This window comes from Clinocottus analis, unplaced genomic scaffold, assembly GCF_023055335.1.
Source record: "Clinocottus analis isolate CAN_PGR_092001 unplaced genomic scaffold, fCliAna1.0.p SCAF_3, whole genome shotgun sequence".
NCBI classification, from domain to species: domain Eukaryota; kingdom Metazoa; phylum Chordata; class Actinopteri; order Perciformes; family Cottidae; genus Clinocottus; species Clinocottus analis.
The window spans coordinates 2,378,345-2,395,000 of NW_027176042.1; the positions used below are offsets into that span (position 1 = coordinate 2,378,345).

General features: G+C 49.7%; 1 protein-coding gene across 2 annotated transcripts in view; it reads right to left on the bottom strand.

The window, feature by feature from the left end:
• plxna1b (plexin A1b) overlaps window positions 1-16,656 on the bottom strand; it is a 164,034-nt gene that overhangs the window by 84,840 nt on the left and 62,538 nt on the right. For both annotated transcript variants that reach the window (XM_068593452.1, XM_068593451.1), the window contains exon 4: window positions 2,916-3,056. In XM_068593452.1, coding sequence (XP_068449553.1) covers window positions 2,916-3,056 — 141 coding nt within the window. The remainder of the gene's footprint in view (window positions 1-2,915; window positions 3,057-16,656) is intronic.

The window sequence follows — 16,656 nt, forward strand, 5'->3', positions numbered from 1 at the left end:
GACAGGAAGGGAAGGGAGGACTTGTCGTAGGCTACGCATCAGTGGATATGTCCAGTGACACCTTAATGTGCTTGGCTTGTCTGAGGAACCCCCGCAGGCACGCACACACACACACACACACACACACACACACACACACACACACACACACACACACACACACACGTCTACTTGCGGGATGAGAGGAAGGCTGTGTGTTTATGTATATCATTTGAAAATGGGGAAAAGGGAGCCAGGTTGCATTCGTCATGGTGTGTGTGTGTGTGTGTGTGTGTGTGTGTGTGTGTGTGTGTGTGTGTGTGTGTGAGAGTGTGTGTGTGTGTGTCAAAACCAGCCTCCCACAACCATCAATTCCATTATTTTTGAGAGAGAGAGAAAAAAAGAGAGCGAGTTAGATAGCGAAAAGAAAGAAAGAGAGAGAGAGAAAGAGAGAGAGAGAGAGAGAGAGAGAGAGAGAGAGAGAGAGAGAGAGAGAGAGAGAGAGAGAGAGAGAGAGAGAGAGAGAAATGGGCAGAATCGTAGCGATAGTGAGAGATCATTAAAACATGGGAATGGGATCAGTAGGAGGCCGTTGAGAGGGGAGGACTCAATTTGGGCTTAGATGGAAACATGGGAGTGTGTGTGAGCGCCAGCGTGAGTGTGTGTGGCAGCCGAGGCACGGATTTATAAAAGTAGGGATGGGGGGGGGGCATGGTGGGAAAGATGGAGGGCAGAGGGATAAAGATGAGGGGAGGACGGAGGGCGAGAGGAGGGAATTGCCCCCTCGAGTCATTAGTGCTGGAGAGGGGGTTTAGAGAGAAGGTCTGGCAACCGCAGCCCAAACCCCCCGTCCTGCTTAACCCAAGCCTGCTAACCATTAACGGGGATCAAACACACAGCGTGTGTGTGTGTGTGTGTGTGTGTGTGTGTGTGTGTGTGTGTGTGTGTGTGTGTGTGTGTGTGTGTGTGTGTGTGTGAGAGAGAGAGTGAGAGAACCGACAGAGAATGTGTTTCATCATGATGGTGGGAGTTCTGGAGAAAGAAGAGCGGGCGGAGCCACAACATCCTGGAGTGTACATGGATGTGTGTGTGTGTGTGTGTGTGTGTGTGTGTGTGTGTGTGTGTGTGTGTGTCCCTCTTGTCATTCACTGCCAGGATAAAGTGGAACATGCCACCAAGTCTCTCACATACACCAGCAGCCGTGTCCTCCACATTCTCCTCCACCTTCTCCTCCACCTTCTCCTCCACCTGTGCGCACCTGAGTCCCGCTGCCTGCCGTCTACACCTGCATCACGTCAGCATGTGAAACTCACCTTTGCATTAGAAAATAGGCTTCAAACCTCTCCACTAATTCAAGAACGTGACTCAAGTGAAGCTAGCGTTAGCCGCTAATGCTACGTCCAACCCCTCTGCACCACTGGAGCCATCGAGTGCCGACGCGTCTCCGGGGACGAGCGTCGCGTTGTGGGGAATGAACAACTCAAGAAGACGACTCTGTCCTGGGAGCTGAGGTGAGCCGGAGCAGATGATCACTATTTAAATGTGTGGACATTAATTTCTGATTCAAGACTTGTGCTGTTCTTCCAAATTACAGAAGTGATGCGTCGATACAGCGACTGAGAGGAAGAGGAGCTCGCCTGAGCGCCGACTGCAGCATCAGAAGCTGGAGGTGAATATTCACATGACTAATTCCTCCATCACACATTTATTCACCATTACTTCCCTGGTTTTAGAGCATTTTATTTAGACAACTTTACACAATGACGGACTGGAGTGTACTAAGTTTTTATAGTGTTGTCATCTTAGTACCCACAATACCCGTCATCAACAGCACTTGTAATACAGATTAATGTAATTACTGCAGCTCCAGTTATGGACAACCGGCCTCTGGCACAACAAAAAGCAGGGAAAGAGTGAAGAAGATGTCGTTTCATGGCGGCCTCAGTCAGCATGTCGCTCTCTTCTTAACCACCGATCCGTTCCCGGTTCAGATCCCTTGAATCCAGACGTATCTGCATCATGTACGACCTCACTCCCCCCCACCTCCGCTTCCTTCACTCACCGCACTAATGAGACAGGAAAACAAGGGGAGCAGCTGGGCCTGGGGAGCAACAGAGATGCGACACGCTCCCCCCCCTTCCTCCTCCTCCCCCCCCCTCTTCCTCCTCCTCCTCCTCCTCCTCCTCCTCCTCCTCCTCCCCCCTCTTCCTCCCCCCCTCCTCCCTCTAACTCACCATCAAAGTAGACACAGCCTCACCAGCGGTGGAGCTGGTAATGACCGCGGGCACACACACACCACATGTGACCTATAACACTCCCTGTATGTCTGTGTGTGTGTGTGTAATGCCTCGATTATTAGCCAACCGTCATGGTGGCACTGTGCGTGTGTATGTGTGCGTGTGTGTGTATGTATATGTGTGTGTGTGTGATTACATCCAGTGGGAATGAGTTGTGTTGCGATTGTAGGAGGTTTAAGATGTACAAGAACTAATGGCTGTGTGTGTGTGTGTGTGTGTGTGTGTGTGTGTGTGTGTGTGTGTGTGTGTGTGTGTGTGTGTGTGTGTGTGTGTGTGTGTGTGTGTGTGTGTGTGTGTGTATGTGTGTGTGTGTGTGCGAGTGTGTGTGTGTGAGTGTAACTAGAACCACATGTGTTGACAAGGCCTTGCTAGCCTGGACCTGAGGTCAGAGCTGGATTGAACATAGAGGCTAATGACGGCTACACACACACACATCATTACACACTACAAACACACACTGTGTGCGTTACACTTTCATAACTTTGTTGTGTAATCATTTGCTTTCCGGCACCACAGCTGCACACAGAGACGCTTTCTGTGTGTGTTGGACTTTCAGAACTTTGTTGCATCACGTTGTCGATGCTTTCTGTGTGAAAGCACCGTGTGGAGTTGTGCGTGTGCGTGTGTGCGTGTGCTCACCTGTCTGTCCGTCAGCGTGTAGATGTGCTGCAGGTCCGGGCTGAACAGCATGTCCCTCAGTAACGGGCTTCCTCCCTCGCTGACCGTCACCTTCTCGTAGAGCACAGCGGGTCGGCCGGGACTCACCGAGTTCACCAGGATCTGCAGAGGAGCAGAGAGAAGGTGAGAAACACACTAACATCCTCACAAGTAACACACAAAGGACTAATATGAGAACAAATCATTGGACACAAATAGACGTCGAACTAAGAACGGCTCATGTTCAATTCAATGTAGAGCGCAGACACACAGGGTTGTGTTGGATTTGCTGCTTTACAGTAAAACGTCCAAAGAAGGATGTGAGAGCAGGAGGAACGTGCCGAGAACGAGTGAACCCATGACCTCCCACAGACGAATCCCACATTGCATACCTTCTACCTGTGTGTGTGTGTGTGTGTGTGTGTGCAGCTGTCCTCCAGCAGCAACAGGTGGTTTGTGTTAGTGTGAGATGATCAACATGTGCAGAGGGCTTCAGTGAAGCCTTTGTTCATGGAGGTATTGGATGCAGCAGGATTATTGTGAACAGACATGATCACAGGGGTTTGTGCACGGACACACACATTGACCGGACTTTAATGTTAACACATCTGCAGCAGGAAGACAAATCTTCAATCAGCAGTTTGGACGAGCTCATGAAAACATGTTTGAGAGTGAAATCATTTCAGAAAGTAGTTCATACATGAAAACACTGTTTCCTGTATGCAGCCAGGAGAGAATAACAGTGAGGCACTATCTTTGGATTTCAATGAAAACCTAATCATCCAATACACCTGTGGACTAATCTAAGTGCACACACAAGCACACACACAAACACACACACACTCTCTCTCTTTATGAGCTTTGGCGAATAATTTGCCCAGATATGGAAAGTAATGGTGCAGATACAAGATAGGAGATTGGCTGGCTGGGGGATGGCGGGGAGCCAAAGTCATCTCAGCAGCAAATGAAAAGTGCAAAGGGGGGATGAGGAGGTGAGGGGGGGGGGGGGGGGGGAGAGGAGGAGGGGGGGGGGGGGTGTACAGCTCTCCATAACGGAGCTTTGTCGACTCGCACTGCTATCAGCACACAGCGACAAGCAAGCAAGGGACAGCAGGCTATGAGGAGCTGGAGAATGATACTGAACACACACACACACACAGATAGATACACACACACACACACACACACACAGAAAGATGGAAGATGGTAAGATGAAAACAGACACAGACGATGACAGATCTGCATGGGCTAATATGTGTTTGATGGGTATGTACATGCACACACAAAGAAACATGTTACACAGAGAGGGGGAGACGCTGAGCGAGCACACACACACACACACACACACACACACACACACACACACACACACTGCGATGAAAGAATGTATTTACAATCACACCAAAAGAAACCAGGGGCAACAATACCATTATCTCTCACTACTGCCTGAGAGAGAGAGAGAGAGCGAGAGCGAGAGAGAGAGAGAGAGAGAGAGCTCATAAGGCTGTGATGAAGCACCGCAGAAGAGAGGGAATATGGATGTTATTATCTAGATAATGGGTTTGTAAACAAAGGATACATTTCATTCACGGATGGCTCGCATCTAAATGAGCTCCAGCACACACACACAGACACACACAGACACACACACGGACACAGACACACACACACACACACACACACAGACACACACACACACACACACTGGAGTTTGAAACACAGGCGACCGGAATAAGAAAAAATGATGCAAAAGTGAAAGAATAGGTTGATGTGCTCCCAGCATCTCTCTCTCTCTCTCTTTCTCCCTCTCCCTCTCCCTCCCTTCCTCCCTCCCTCTCTCCCTCTCTCTCTCTCCCTCTCTCTCTTCCAGTTGGCAGCACATCTTTCTGTGGGAGTCCAGTCCGCTGGCTAATGACCAGGCCCCGCCCGGACCGGTTCTGCACTCACAATAACAGAGAGAATAAAAGTCTGTCTTTCTGTCGGGCTTCCTCTCCTCCGTTTGGATCCATCTGCTCGTCTCTTTGAGCTTCTTCCAGCCTGCGAAATCCCAAATGTACAAACAACTGTCTCCTCGCAGCTTCTGTCCCTCTGGCCGGCTTCACTTCAGGAACACCGGCTCTCACAGTTGGCGTCGGTTGAAGCGTCACTTTCTCCCTCCTGACAGTACTTTCGCTCTCGTTGTCGTTCCTTTCTCTCCCTCCACTTTCCCGTCCTCTGAGGATGCGGTTCAAATATAGTGTGCTTACATGAAAAAAATACAAAAATATAGATCTGTGAGAGAGGTGAGAAAGAGAGAACAGAGACGAGAGGAGCCAGCGAGCGTGGGCGGCGTGTGAAAACAACAAGTCATAAATTGTCCCAAATCCATTTATTTCACAGGCACAGATGGACGGATGGATGGAGAGATGGATGGATGGATGGATGGATGGATGGATGGAGAGATAGATGGATGGAGAGATGGATGGATGGATGGATGGAAGGATGGATGGAAGGAAGGATGTCTAATTGAATCAAACTGAGCCTTGCTGCCTGGAACCAACCACTAGAATCTAATAATCCGGTTAACAGGGCGAGCTGTGTGTTTAGGAGGGTTAAGAGCTTCTCTAGACGTGTACAACGATGTGTGTAAAATCACACGCGTGTGTACAATCACACGCGTGTGCATGCAAGCGTGCATGCCTGTGCATAATATCTGCTGGTGTACACATTTACCTACAGGCACCTGTAGTGTAGAAGCAAGTATAGAAATATGTATACATTTACAGGTTGACATACGTGTAGTGCATGTGAATGTGTGTGTGTGTGTGTGTGTGTGTGTGTGTGTGTGTGTGTGTGTGTGTGTGTACTGAAATCAATGGCAGAGCCGGTGATGATTGGAGATGCTGCTGTGTGTGCTGCTCAGCTCTCCACTAAGTGGTTGATGGATGGATTCAGAGAGCGACGCTGCGCTCGTGTTCCTCAGGAAGAGTTCTGCTCTCTTGTCAACGTGCGTAACGCGACATTAACAGAGCTTCAACACATCAGGGGGCGGAGCCTGAAGCATTGAGCGAGGGAGAGGAGGATGAAGAGGAGCCACATGAGAACGAGAGCAGATGCAGCTCAGAGATGCCAGAACCCTGAAGCCTCTGGATATCTAGAACCCTGAAGCCTCTGTATACCCAGAACCCTGAAGCCTCTGGATATCTAGAACCATGAAGCCTCTGGATACCTAGAACACCCTGAAGCCTCTGGATATCTAGAACCATGAAGCCTCTGGATATCTAGAACCCTGAAGCCTCTGGATATCTAGAACTATGAAGCCTCTGTATACCCAGAACCCTGAAGCCTCTGGATATCTAGAACCATGAAGCCTCTGGATATCTAGAACCATGAAGCCTCTGGATATCTAGAACCATGAAGCCTCTGGATATCTAGAACCCTGAAGCCTCTGGATATCTAGAACCCTGAAGCCTCTGGATATCTAGAACCCTGAAGCCTCTGGATATCTAGAACTATGAAGCCTCTGTATACCCAGAACCCTGAAGCCTCTGGATATCTAGAACCCTGAAGCCTCTGGATATCTAGAACCATGAAGCCTCTGGATATCTAGAACCATGAAGCCTCTGGATATCTAGAACCATGAAGCCTCTGGATATCTAGAACCCTGAAGCCTCTGGATACCTAGAACCCGGAAGCCTCTGGATACCTAGAACCATGAAGCCTCTGGATATCTAGAACCATGAAGCCTCTGGATACCTAGAACTATAAAGCCTCTGGATACCTAGAACCCTGAAGCCTCTGGATATCTAGAACTGTTGCAGAAGGATGGCAAACAAATAAAATCAACACTGCAGCATCGCCACACTCAAGCTAACACCCCTCCTCCTTCTCCCTCCTCCTCCTCCTCTCCTTCTCTTCTCCCTCCTGTTCATCCTCCCCCTCCCCCCTCCTTGTGCTTCTACAACATTTATATTTATCTCTCCTCTGTGCATTAACACCTCCCTAAACCCGCCGATCCACCCCAAATCCCCTAATGCCGGGTTTTATCAGTGCAGGCAGCCTGGTTAGCTCTGATAGACACACGGGTCTATCAGCTGGCGTTAGCCGGCTGGCGTTAGCCGGCTGGAGGGTGAGAGATCCAGGCGATAAGGCGACGACACGTCAGTCAGAATGATGGCCGTCAGAGCAAAGTGACAACGAATAGAGCTAATGTACACGATAGAGAGAGAGAGAGATTGTCCATTGTGTGCCCTCTACTGCACGGGTGCACTGTGGGATGGAGGAAAGGAAGCAAGGGAACAAGGAGGAGGAAGCCTAAGCAGTGAGGAACCAAACTTCCTCTTGAAATAAAAGACGGGAAGAAGTGCGATGGAGGAACTTCAAAGACTTCAAGAAAAAGCAACGGGACTACATGAAGTGTTCCAGGTGTTCCAGGTGTTCCAGGTGATGGCGAAGATGTTTCAAAGCAGCCTTGGACATGTGTGTGAAAACAAAGCACACGGGACTCGCTCATAGCATGTCGAAACGCACACACGCACACACACACACACACACACACACACACACACACACACACACACTTTATAGGGGGGTTAACTCGACATGAGCAGCTTTCCCCGTGCATAATGGAAACACATTCCTGACTTTGATGTGCAGGGCGGCCCCTGTGTGTGTGTGTGTGTGTGTGTGTGTGTGTGTGTGTGTGTGTGTGTGTGTGTGTGTGTGTGTGTGTGTGTGTGTGTGTGTGTGTGTGTGTGTGTGTGTGTGTGTGTGTGTGTGTTTAGGGGCCCGATTGAAGTGTGGAATCCAGCGCGGCCCTCTGCAGAACAAAAGGAAAGGAGGAAAAGCAGCAGAAGGATTTTAAACAGACGAGAGAAGCGATGCAGAGTCCTCGAAGGAGGGAAGGAGGGATGAAGAGGTGGAAGGAGGGATGAAGAGGTGGAAGGAGGGATGAAGAGGTGGAAGGAGGGATGAAGAGGTGGAAGGAGGGATGAAGAGGTGGAAGGAGAGAACAGATGACGATACTTTGTGTGAGTGGACTCCAACACCGGTGGTGGCATAAAGCCCTGAGCTGTTGTGAATGCTGTTAATGTTTAGCCTCTGAATGATGAATCTGAAGATTGAACTTTGCTCTTCAGCTTTTAACATCTACACCTCAATGACAAATGGGACCACTCTGATCTAATCTAATAAAGAAGAGCAGGGAATATGCACTGAAGCTCCAAAGAGAGGATTCAATCCTGGCTCTCACACCCAACCACGGCGTTCCCTCTGACCCTCTGACCTTTTGACCTTACAGGACCTGTAACCTGCATGAGAAATGAACTCACATGACAGACACACGCATCATATCCGGCCCAGTGACGGCTCCATGTAAACGTCTCTTTAAGCTGTGTTTTCTATCTGCAGCCGTTCAGATAAAAGCCTGAAATCACTCACTTCCTGTCGCGCGCCGCAACTTCAGCAAAGAGACACGCAAACAAATCCATCAGCTGTTCTGCAGCGGCAGGACGAACACCTACTGCTGTCGGACTGTGTGTGTTTCAGGGAAATTTAAGAGGACAGGACCACGAGTAGTGAGCACTTGAACACACACACACACACACACACACACACACACACAGATAGAGTATAGCGGGTGGTAGTACCCTCATCCTCTGTAATGCAAATGTTTTTTTTTTTATCTTGCAAAAAGAAAAACACTCTTTTTATTCTATAGCTACAAGGTTGTGATTGTGTGTGTGTGTGTGTGTGTTTGTGTGTTTATGTGTGTGTTTATGTGTGTGTGTGTGTGTGCATGCATGCGTGTGTGCGTAGCTGTGAGCAGATGGAGCATCACACATGAGTGAGTGATCGCTCTGATATACATCTACGGGACAAGCCAGCACCCTTACACTTACGCATGCACACACACACACACACACACACACACACACACACACACACACACACACACACACACACACACACACACAGTATATACAGAGGAGCTCAGAGTAAAGCTATACCATATGTGGGTCAGACGGCTTTCCCCTCAACAGCATCAAGACAGACAAAGAGCTATGGTGACAATGACGGAGGAGGCGTGCAGTCAAACACACACACACACACACCTACACACACACACACACACTCGGTGTCAGTGGAATGTCAGCGGGGCTCCTGTCAATACACAGTGTGTGTCTGCAGCGGGTTATTTTAAGGCCTGGGAAGGAGAGCAGATGCGACCGTTCATCTTGCTCTCTTTTATTTGAAGCTAAAGCGGCTGCATGGCTGTGATTTGAGACGGCGTGTGTTTTCTTTTTAAAGGGGCGTGCCCATCAGGAAGCCCCGCGGGGTGAGGAGGATCACTGATATGTTTATTGATAAGCACTGGATGGAGATGCACCGAGTGATCGGCTGCCGATCGACACTCGCCTGAACCCTCGGAGGAATCCCAGTGACACCAAAATTAAAAACCATGCAGGAAGATTGCACACGGTGCATCTCTAGCGTTTAATAGCAGCAATAACACGGGGAGAGAATGAAGAGTGTGTGTGTTTTCACACACAGCTGACACTAATGCACACACCTGGGAGGTGCTGTACCTACAAGCAGAGTAACGGCTCATCAAGCGCTCACTTCCATCATTACGGCTCCATTAAAAGACAATTCTCTATTTCTATCTTTCTAATGTTTCCACACTCGGCGAGCTCCCACCGCCGTGACCGCCGACTGCTCCCAAGCGAAGCCGCACCTGTCGGCCGCCATCACACGTCCTGAAGCCGACCTCCAGCTCTCGTCGGCGTGTCGAGCGGCGCGGCCGTGTAATCCGGCGTATTCTGTCATCTCAGGTTACTCGCTATGCCAACTCTTATTGACCGGCTGCAGTATTCACCCTCATGTCTACAGCATGGTTATTCATGTGTGAGCCTGTGGCCTTTCACCAGCAGAGCTTACAAAAGGTCACATTCTCTCTCACACACACACACACACACACACACACACACACACACACGCACACCAGCCTGTGGAGGAAGAGGAGAAAACAAAAAGGAGAGAAAGGGAATAAAGAGCCTCATGTGGTAGGATTTTCCAAGCGCACATGCATGCATATAATACATATAATACATATAATATATTTAATACATATATAATAGATATAATACGGGGTAAACACAGTGAAAGAAAGGGAGAGAATTAAACCTCTTCATCACTGTTAAGGCCTTTTAATCCTCGTGATCGCTGGAATTAAAGCACCTCGTCATCGCTGTATCCCTCCATCTCCACCCGTGTCTTGCATCCTCAGCCTTCCTCCTCCGATTCATTGCTCTCCTCTTCCCTCATTCATCTCCCATGTGTTCACCTTCGTCTCCACCTTTCCTTGCTCCCTCCTTCCTTTTTCCCCTCCAAATTAAATGCCTTCGCTTGCCGCCGTCAGATAAGTGTGCGCGGCGAGTCGCTAGACGCGGCGCGGCGGCGGCATTTCATCTTCCGACCATCACTAAATCACACTAACTCAATCATCTGCATGGAGTCTCTCACACACACACACACACACACACGCAGGGCTGCGAGTGTGAACAGCACTGCATCGAGAGAAGTGCTTTACTATGACTGATTTTATCAGCTGTCTTGCAAACGGGGGGAGAAATTGCAGCACAACATTATCATATACTATAAGATGAGACTGGAGATTGGGGTTTCCAAATGAACGCCTGTTTAGTGTCGCCATTCAAATGAGAAAAGACCTCCTCTTATATTGAACCGCAGCTCAAATCCCTTATGGGATATCTCAACCCAGACAATATTACACATTTACATCAAGGACTGCTGAGAGGATATTTATGTTAAAGACATAACGTGCATACATTTAAGCTCTAGATGTAATATTGATACGGCTATGGGTGCTTGCACAGAGGAACAGCAGCCTGGCAGGATTCCCACTGTGGACCGATGCTAACTATGCACGAGCGCTACGCTAACAAGCTGCTGGCCTTATCAGGAACAGGAAGGTGGGCGACTAAACAAAGATGGGGGAGAGTGCTAGATGCAATGAGGGGGCACTGATGCTATCGGCCATGCTACGCAGTGTGTACGGGGCTGCGAGGGAGAAGTGGAGCGCACACACAAACACGGGGAAGAGATCGGCCGGGGAGCGCAGTGTTTGTGCAGGGCGGAGGAGTCGGGGAGGGAGTGTTTGTGTGAGGGAAAGTGGGTGTGCATACAAAGTGGGCGAGACAGACGGGCTCTTTGCATGTGCAGCAGAATGCGCGCCGGCAGTGTGTCCGCGCACGGGTCGTGCGCTTGTGCGCACGGAGTTAATCTCAATCAGTCGCATTAAAAATGCATCAATTAGTAGCTCGGAGAGATGAAGAACACAAACACGCTCACACTGTTGACGCCACGCCACGCGGCGCCGCTTGACCCGCCGTTTAGCGACGAGATCAGCCACTCACCGGGATTACAGCGAGTCGGACCTAATCTTCATTCTAATTACCAAGGTGTGTGTGTGTGTATATGTGTGTGTGTCTTCCTGTGGGAGAGCCAGAGTGATTACATGGCCACTGATGCCTCTAATAGCATATTTTAGAGAGAGGAAGGAGGCGATAAGTGATTTCCATTTTTCTTTTGGAGGGACCAGAATTATGGCGGTAAGATGTGGGTCTGTTGTGATTGTGCCGTCATGTACAGTGAGAGTGTGTGTGTGTGTGTGTATGTCCAGATGTTTTTAATAGATGTAACACAAGAGGCCTTAACCACACCTCAGCCATGTGGGCCAAACCGTTCCTGGCAGCGAATGCCCGCCTTCACCCGCCTCTTCCATTCCTCCATGTTCTCCTCTGTTCTTCTGTTCCTCTCATGAAGCTGCTCTGATGTTTCCCTCTAAACTGCTTCCTCTCCTCTTAATGTGCGTTCTGACACTTTCCTTCACCCCTTAAATCCTCTTTTTCTTTGTGTCATCACCCTTCTTCTTCCTCTTCTGGCTTTCCAAAAACAAGAATAAAAGCCTGACTCAGCTCTTTCTCAATCTCACACACACACACACACACACACACACACACACAAGATAAGTTTAAGTAAACAAAGTGAAGACGAGCAGCGCAACCAGAGAACCACAACACGGCAGCTCGGTGACGCAGAAGATGTTTTAGATCAGGTTTTAGATCGCTGGTAAAACAATAGGTGGCTTAAAGGAGAGGAGAGTTCAACACGCACACACACACACACACACACACACACACACACACACACACACACGCACACAAACACATACACAGAAATAATGCCTGGCAGTTGTAAAGAACGAGGAATGCAGATGGTGTTTAAAATGAGCTTTTATGGCGTGGTTTAGAGAGATTTACAGCAGCGGTTGTGTGTGTGTGTGTGTGTGTGTGTGTGTGTGTGTGTGTGTGTGTGTGTGTGTGTGTGTGGCAGTGTTGCATGGTACCATTCTGAACGTGGTCCTGTATCTTCATCTGCTCTCCACTACTTCACTTTGTTGTTCTTCATTCAGTCAATAAGTGAAAATTACAACTTTCCAGAGCTTGTATTTTATTTTCTTGTGTTTTCGGACTAAAATATATTACTTTTGCAATTACACAGGATAAAGACGAGCAGTGAAGGGTCACGTTCGAGACGCTGAACCAGCAAACGTTTAAAACTTTGATTAATAACTCAAGTCACATCACAAAGTCAGAACTTATTGCACACGTTCCTAAAATGTCGTCTAACTTCCAGAGTAATGGAAATGTTTTCTTAACATATGCGACACAAACAGTCCCAGTGGAGCCTGTTTATAGCTGCAGCTTAGCCTGTCAACAGCTCTGCTCGTGCTCTTTTAATTATGGTCTATAAAGAAAAACGCGTTTCGGGCTGCGGGGGATTTTCCACTGGAAATAATGGAAGCGAGGCCGAGCGCTGCTGCTGGAGCGCTAACGGCTAGCACGCTAGCACGCCAGGGGCGCGCTCGGCAGTCAGAAAAGCTCTCTGAGCTGTGTGTTTGTTATTGCTCTTGTCCTCTGGCTTCACTTCCCTCAAAGGCCGAGACAGTGAAGCCTTTAATGGAATAACTCATTACAGCTCGATTCATTTCATACACGACATTATTCAATCTGACTCATGTGACCGAACTCTCCTTCAGTTTCTGTTCCCACTGTCGGCCTGTCAACACGCAGGGAGCGGTGCGGGATAGCTTACTGTTAGCGTGTGCGTGTGTGTGTGTGTTGGGTGTGTTCTTTAGAAGAGTTGAGGAGGCACATTCCTGTCATTCCTGCCCTTTAATCCTCAATGCAACACATGTGTGTGTCTGTGTGTTTGTTAATTCCTCTGCGTGTGTTAAAGCACACACACAACCGCCTCACCTTGTCCACGACACACTCGTCATGAGGACCTGGAGAGACGTCGGCAGGGCGACCTCATCACAATCAGAGGAAAACATGTGTGATATTATGAGGGAGTGAACTTTGGGCTGGAGAGAAAAACTAAACATGTGCTTTGTTGTTTAACTCGATGGTGATGTATGTGCTCTGCGGGTCTGGGGGGGTTCTGCTGTTAGCTTAGCACGGCTAGACGCTGTTGGTGTTTGTCCAGCAGGCAGGACTCTGTTTTTCTTGGCATGGAGCTCAATGTAAAGCCTCCTGCTGGGAGCGGAGGAGGACTGATGGATGAGGTTCAACCTGTCGATGCACCAAATGAGGACAGGGAGAGAGGGCGGCTCGTGTCAGAAAGAAATGGAGTTGAAATATTTGAATATATAGACATGTAAATATGCATGCTCAAGTATCTACTGTATGTGACTGAGTGAACTAGAGGATGTTCACTTGTGTGCGTGCACATCTTTACAAAATCACAACTCCATAAAGCGGAGTTTACAGATTGTGTTGATTAACAACAAAAGTTGTTTTGTGCGCACACACACACGCACACGATAACTTGTGTAATGCCACATTGCTTCATCACTTCCTTCAGTGGAAGTCCCCCAGTGTTCTCCTCCACATCCCTCCTCCCTCCATGCCTCCACCCCCAGGTGAAGCCACCCAGCTTGCCCAGTTTGCTGACTCTTCTTCTGGGGGGGAGCCAGAGGAAAGTCCCCTGCTTGGGTTCGGGCCTCCAGCTCTGCAAGCGAGGAGGAGAGAGGAGAGAAGTGGGAACGCTGCCGCTGACAGGAACACAGATGAGCGTTGGAGCAGTGTGGCTTTCACGCCTCCTCTAAACGCTTTCTCTTTCACCGCTTCATCTCTCTGCTCCTCATTCAGCATTCTGCTCTTCTTTACATTTTTATATCTCACTCCATCTCTCGGCTCAGTTCCCATTCCTCCCTCCTCTCTCCCTCCTCCCTCCCTCCCTCCTGGTGTGTGTAATGGTCCGCGGGGACGGTCTTGGCTGCTGCTGACTAAATACAAGGAGAATGACTGATTTAAGAGCCAAAAGACTGGACTGGACAGAGAGGGAGAAATGGTGTGTGTCTGAGAGGGCGAGCGAGTTTAACAGAGGGAGAGAAAGTGGAAAGGAATAAAGTCCAGTCCAGTCTGGAGAGAAAACAATTAAACAACCGAAGAATGAGAAAGAGAGCTCAGACAGTCATCTTCAGAGAAAGCAAAGAGGAAGAGCCACACATCGCTGGAGCCTATGAAAATGCTGTGTGTGTGTGTGTGTCTGTGTGTGTGTGAGACAGCTGTGGAGTGCACTCGGTGACATTTAGCAGATGTGCCAGTCCTGTGCGCGCCCACACCCAGACATGACCCGGTGCCGCTGCCGTTTAATCCCCTACCAGCGTATTACTCATTAATTGACACCAAGGGAAAGGGAAAATGAGGAAGAGACACGTGTGTGTGGGCATCGTCAGCCTCCTCTTTGCGTTTTGAAATGGTGGGAAACTTTCCCATTGCTCAACATCCAACCTTCTTCTTCCCCTTTCTGGGTGTGTAGTTTGCCTCCGTCAGCATCTCCTGAGGTCGACGGGTCGTTGGTTGCTGAAGTCGACGTAAAAGCTCTTCTCGGCTTTGACAGAGCGATGATATACGAGATGACCCAACTGGGAACTTGCAGATAAAGCCCGGCTCATTTCCTGGTGTGTGTTGAAGGTGACGTGAACAGAGAGGTGTGTGAGCAGGTATCTGATCCCTTTCTGCCTCGGCCGATGTTCCGATCGGATCTCGATCCAAACCTCGTTTCTTCTCGTCCGTTTTGTGGAAGCGCGTCGCGCATTCCTGCCGACACGACGACGCGGATTAACGGTGCGCACGAGCCGGGAGGAGGAATGTGAGGAATGTGAGGAATGTGGTTTGGACACGCCCGTGCAGACCCGAGACCGGCCGCAGACAGGAGGCATCGTCCCTCCACAGAGCTGGTCCGTCCCGTCCAGCAGGACCTGTTTCTGGGAAGCGACATCACTGTCGCATCACTTCCTGTCTCCTGGCCAATGAGCAGCGCCGGACACACAAAACCAGGAAGCGGACGATGTGCCGCTGCCAACGCAGAGCTGCGCAAGTCACCTTTCACCCGTTACGCTGAAACAAGATGGCGGACACACACACAGCGCTCCAGACGCCGTGCACAAAGGGCTGCACACATCTTGTGCTTTTTTAAATTGTGAACTGCAAGTTCTAGTAATACCGATGGAACACACTCCTCTGCACAGATGCACGCCACTCCACACACACTCCACACACACTCCACACACACTCCAGACATGCCACAGCAGCGCCCGAGCAGCTGGTTGGACCAGGTGGAGGACAGATGCCCCGCCTCTGTTTTGGCCCGTGGCCACGGTAACACAATGGGGCTCCGACCAAACGCTGTAGTCTCTGGAGAGCGGGAGGGGGAGGGAGGGGAGGGGCTTGGTTGACACCCAAAGCTATCCAGATGACACGGCCCACCCACGATCACCACATTCCTGCCAAACGATGACAATTAGAAGCCGTGATGGACGGCTGTGCGCTCCTGCGGGTTCATCCGGGGCCGAGCGGCGCTCACGCCATCACGGCACGTTTGGCAACATCCAAATCAATTGGGACGTTTCGAGGAAAACCAGGAAGTGTTTTGTTTGCAAACTGTGTGAGTCACAGAGGGTCTTTTGTTCTGACGAGCGTGTGGAGAAACTGTGTTCACGTGCTTCGCAGAGCAACGGCAGCGCCATGTTGTCATGTGTTGGAAGAGTGTCTTTAAGGATGAAAAGGAGGAGAAAGCTCAAGAAACGCTGCGTGACGAGCGCGAGACCTTTTTAAATCGGAGGCTGTCGGCCGACAATTACGGACGGATAATGTGTGTTTGTCTCTTTGAGCGAGACGGAGGCAAACAGAGAGAAGAGCTCGTCTGAAGTGGTGGCCAGCTGGGTCAACGCTCAGGCCTCCGAGTCAGCCAGGAGGGATGGAGAGAGGAGGGGGAGGAAGGGATGGAGAGAGGAGGGGGAGGGAGGGATGGAGAGAGGAGGGGGAGGAAGGAAAGAGGGCAAGATCCGGCTCATGGTGTCACCTCTGTGACACACAACTACACAACTAAACCAGCAGCCAGCAGAGCAGTCAGCTGAGCTCACTGGACTGTCACAAGACTGCTTTTTATAGAAGGGCTCTTTATTATTGTGTCTCTTTCTGACACACACACACACTCTCTCTCTCTCACACACACACACACACACACACACACACACACCAGCTTATCTTGCCCTTTCACTTCCTCCGGTCTCTCTCTGAACCCCGCGGACAGAAACCGGAAGCAGAGGAAGTCGTCAACATAGAAAACGAAGGAAATCCTTCATCCGAGA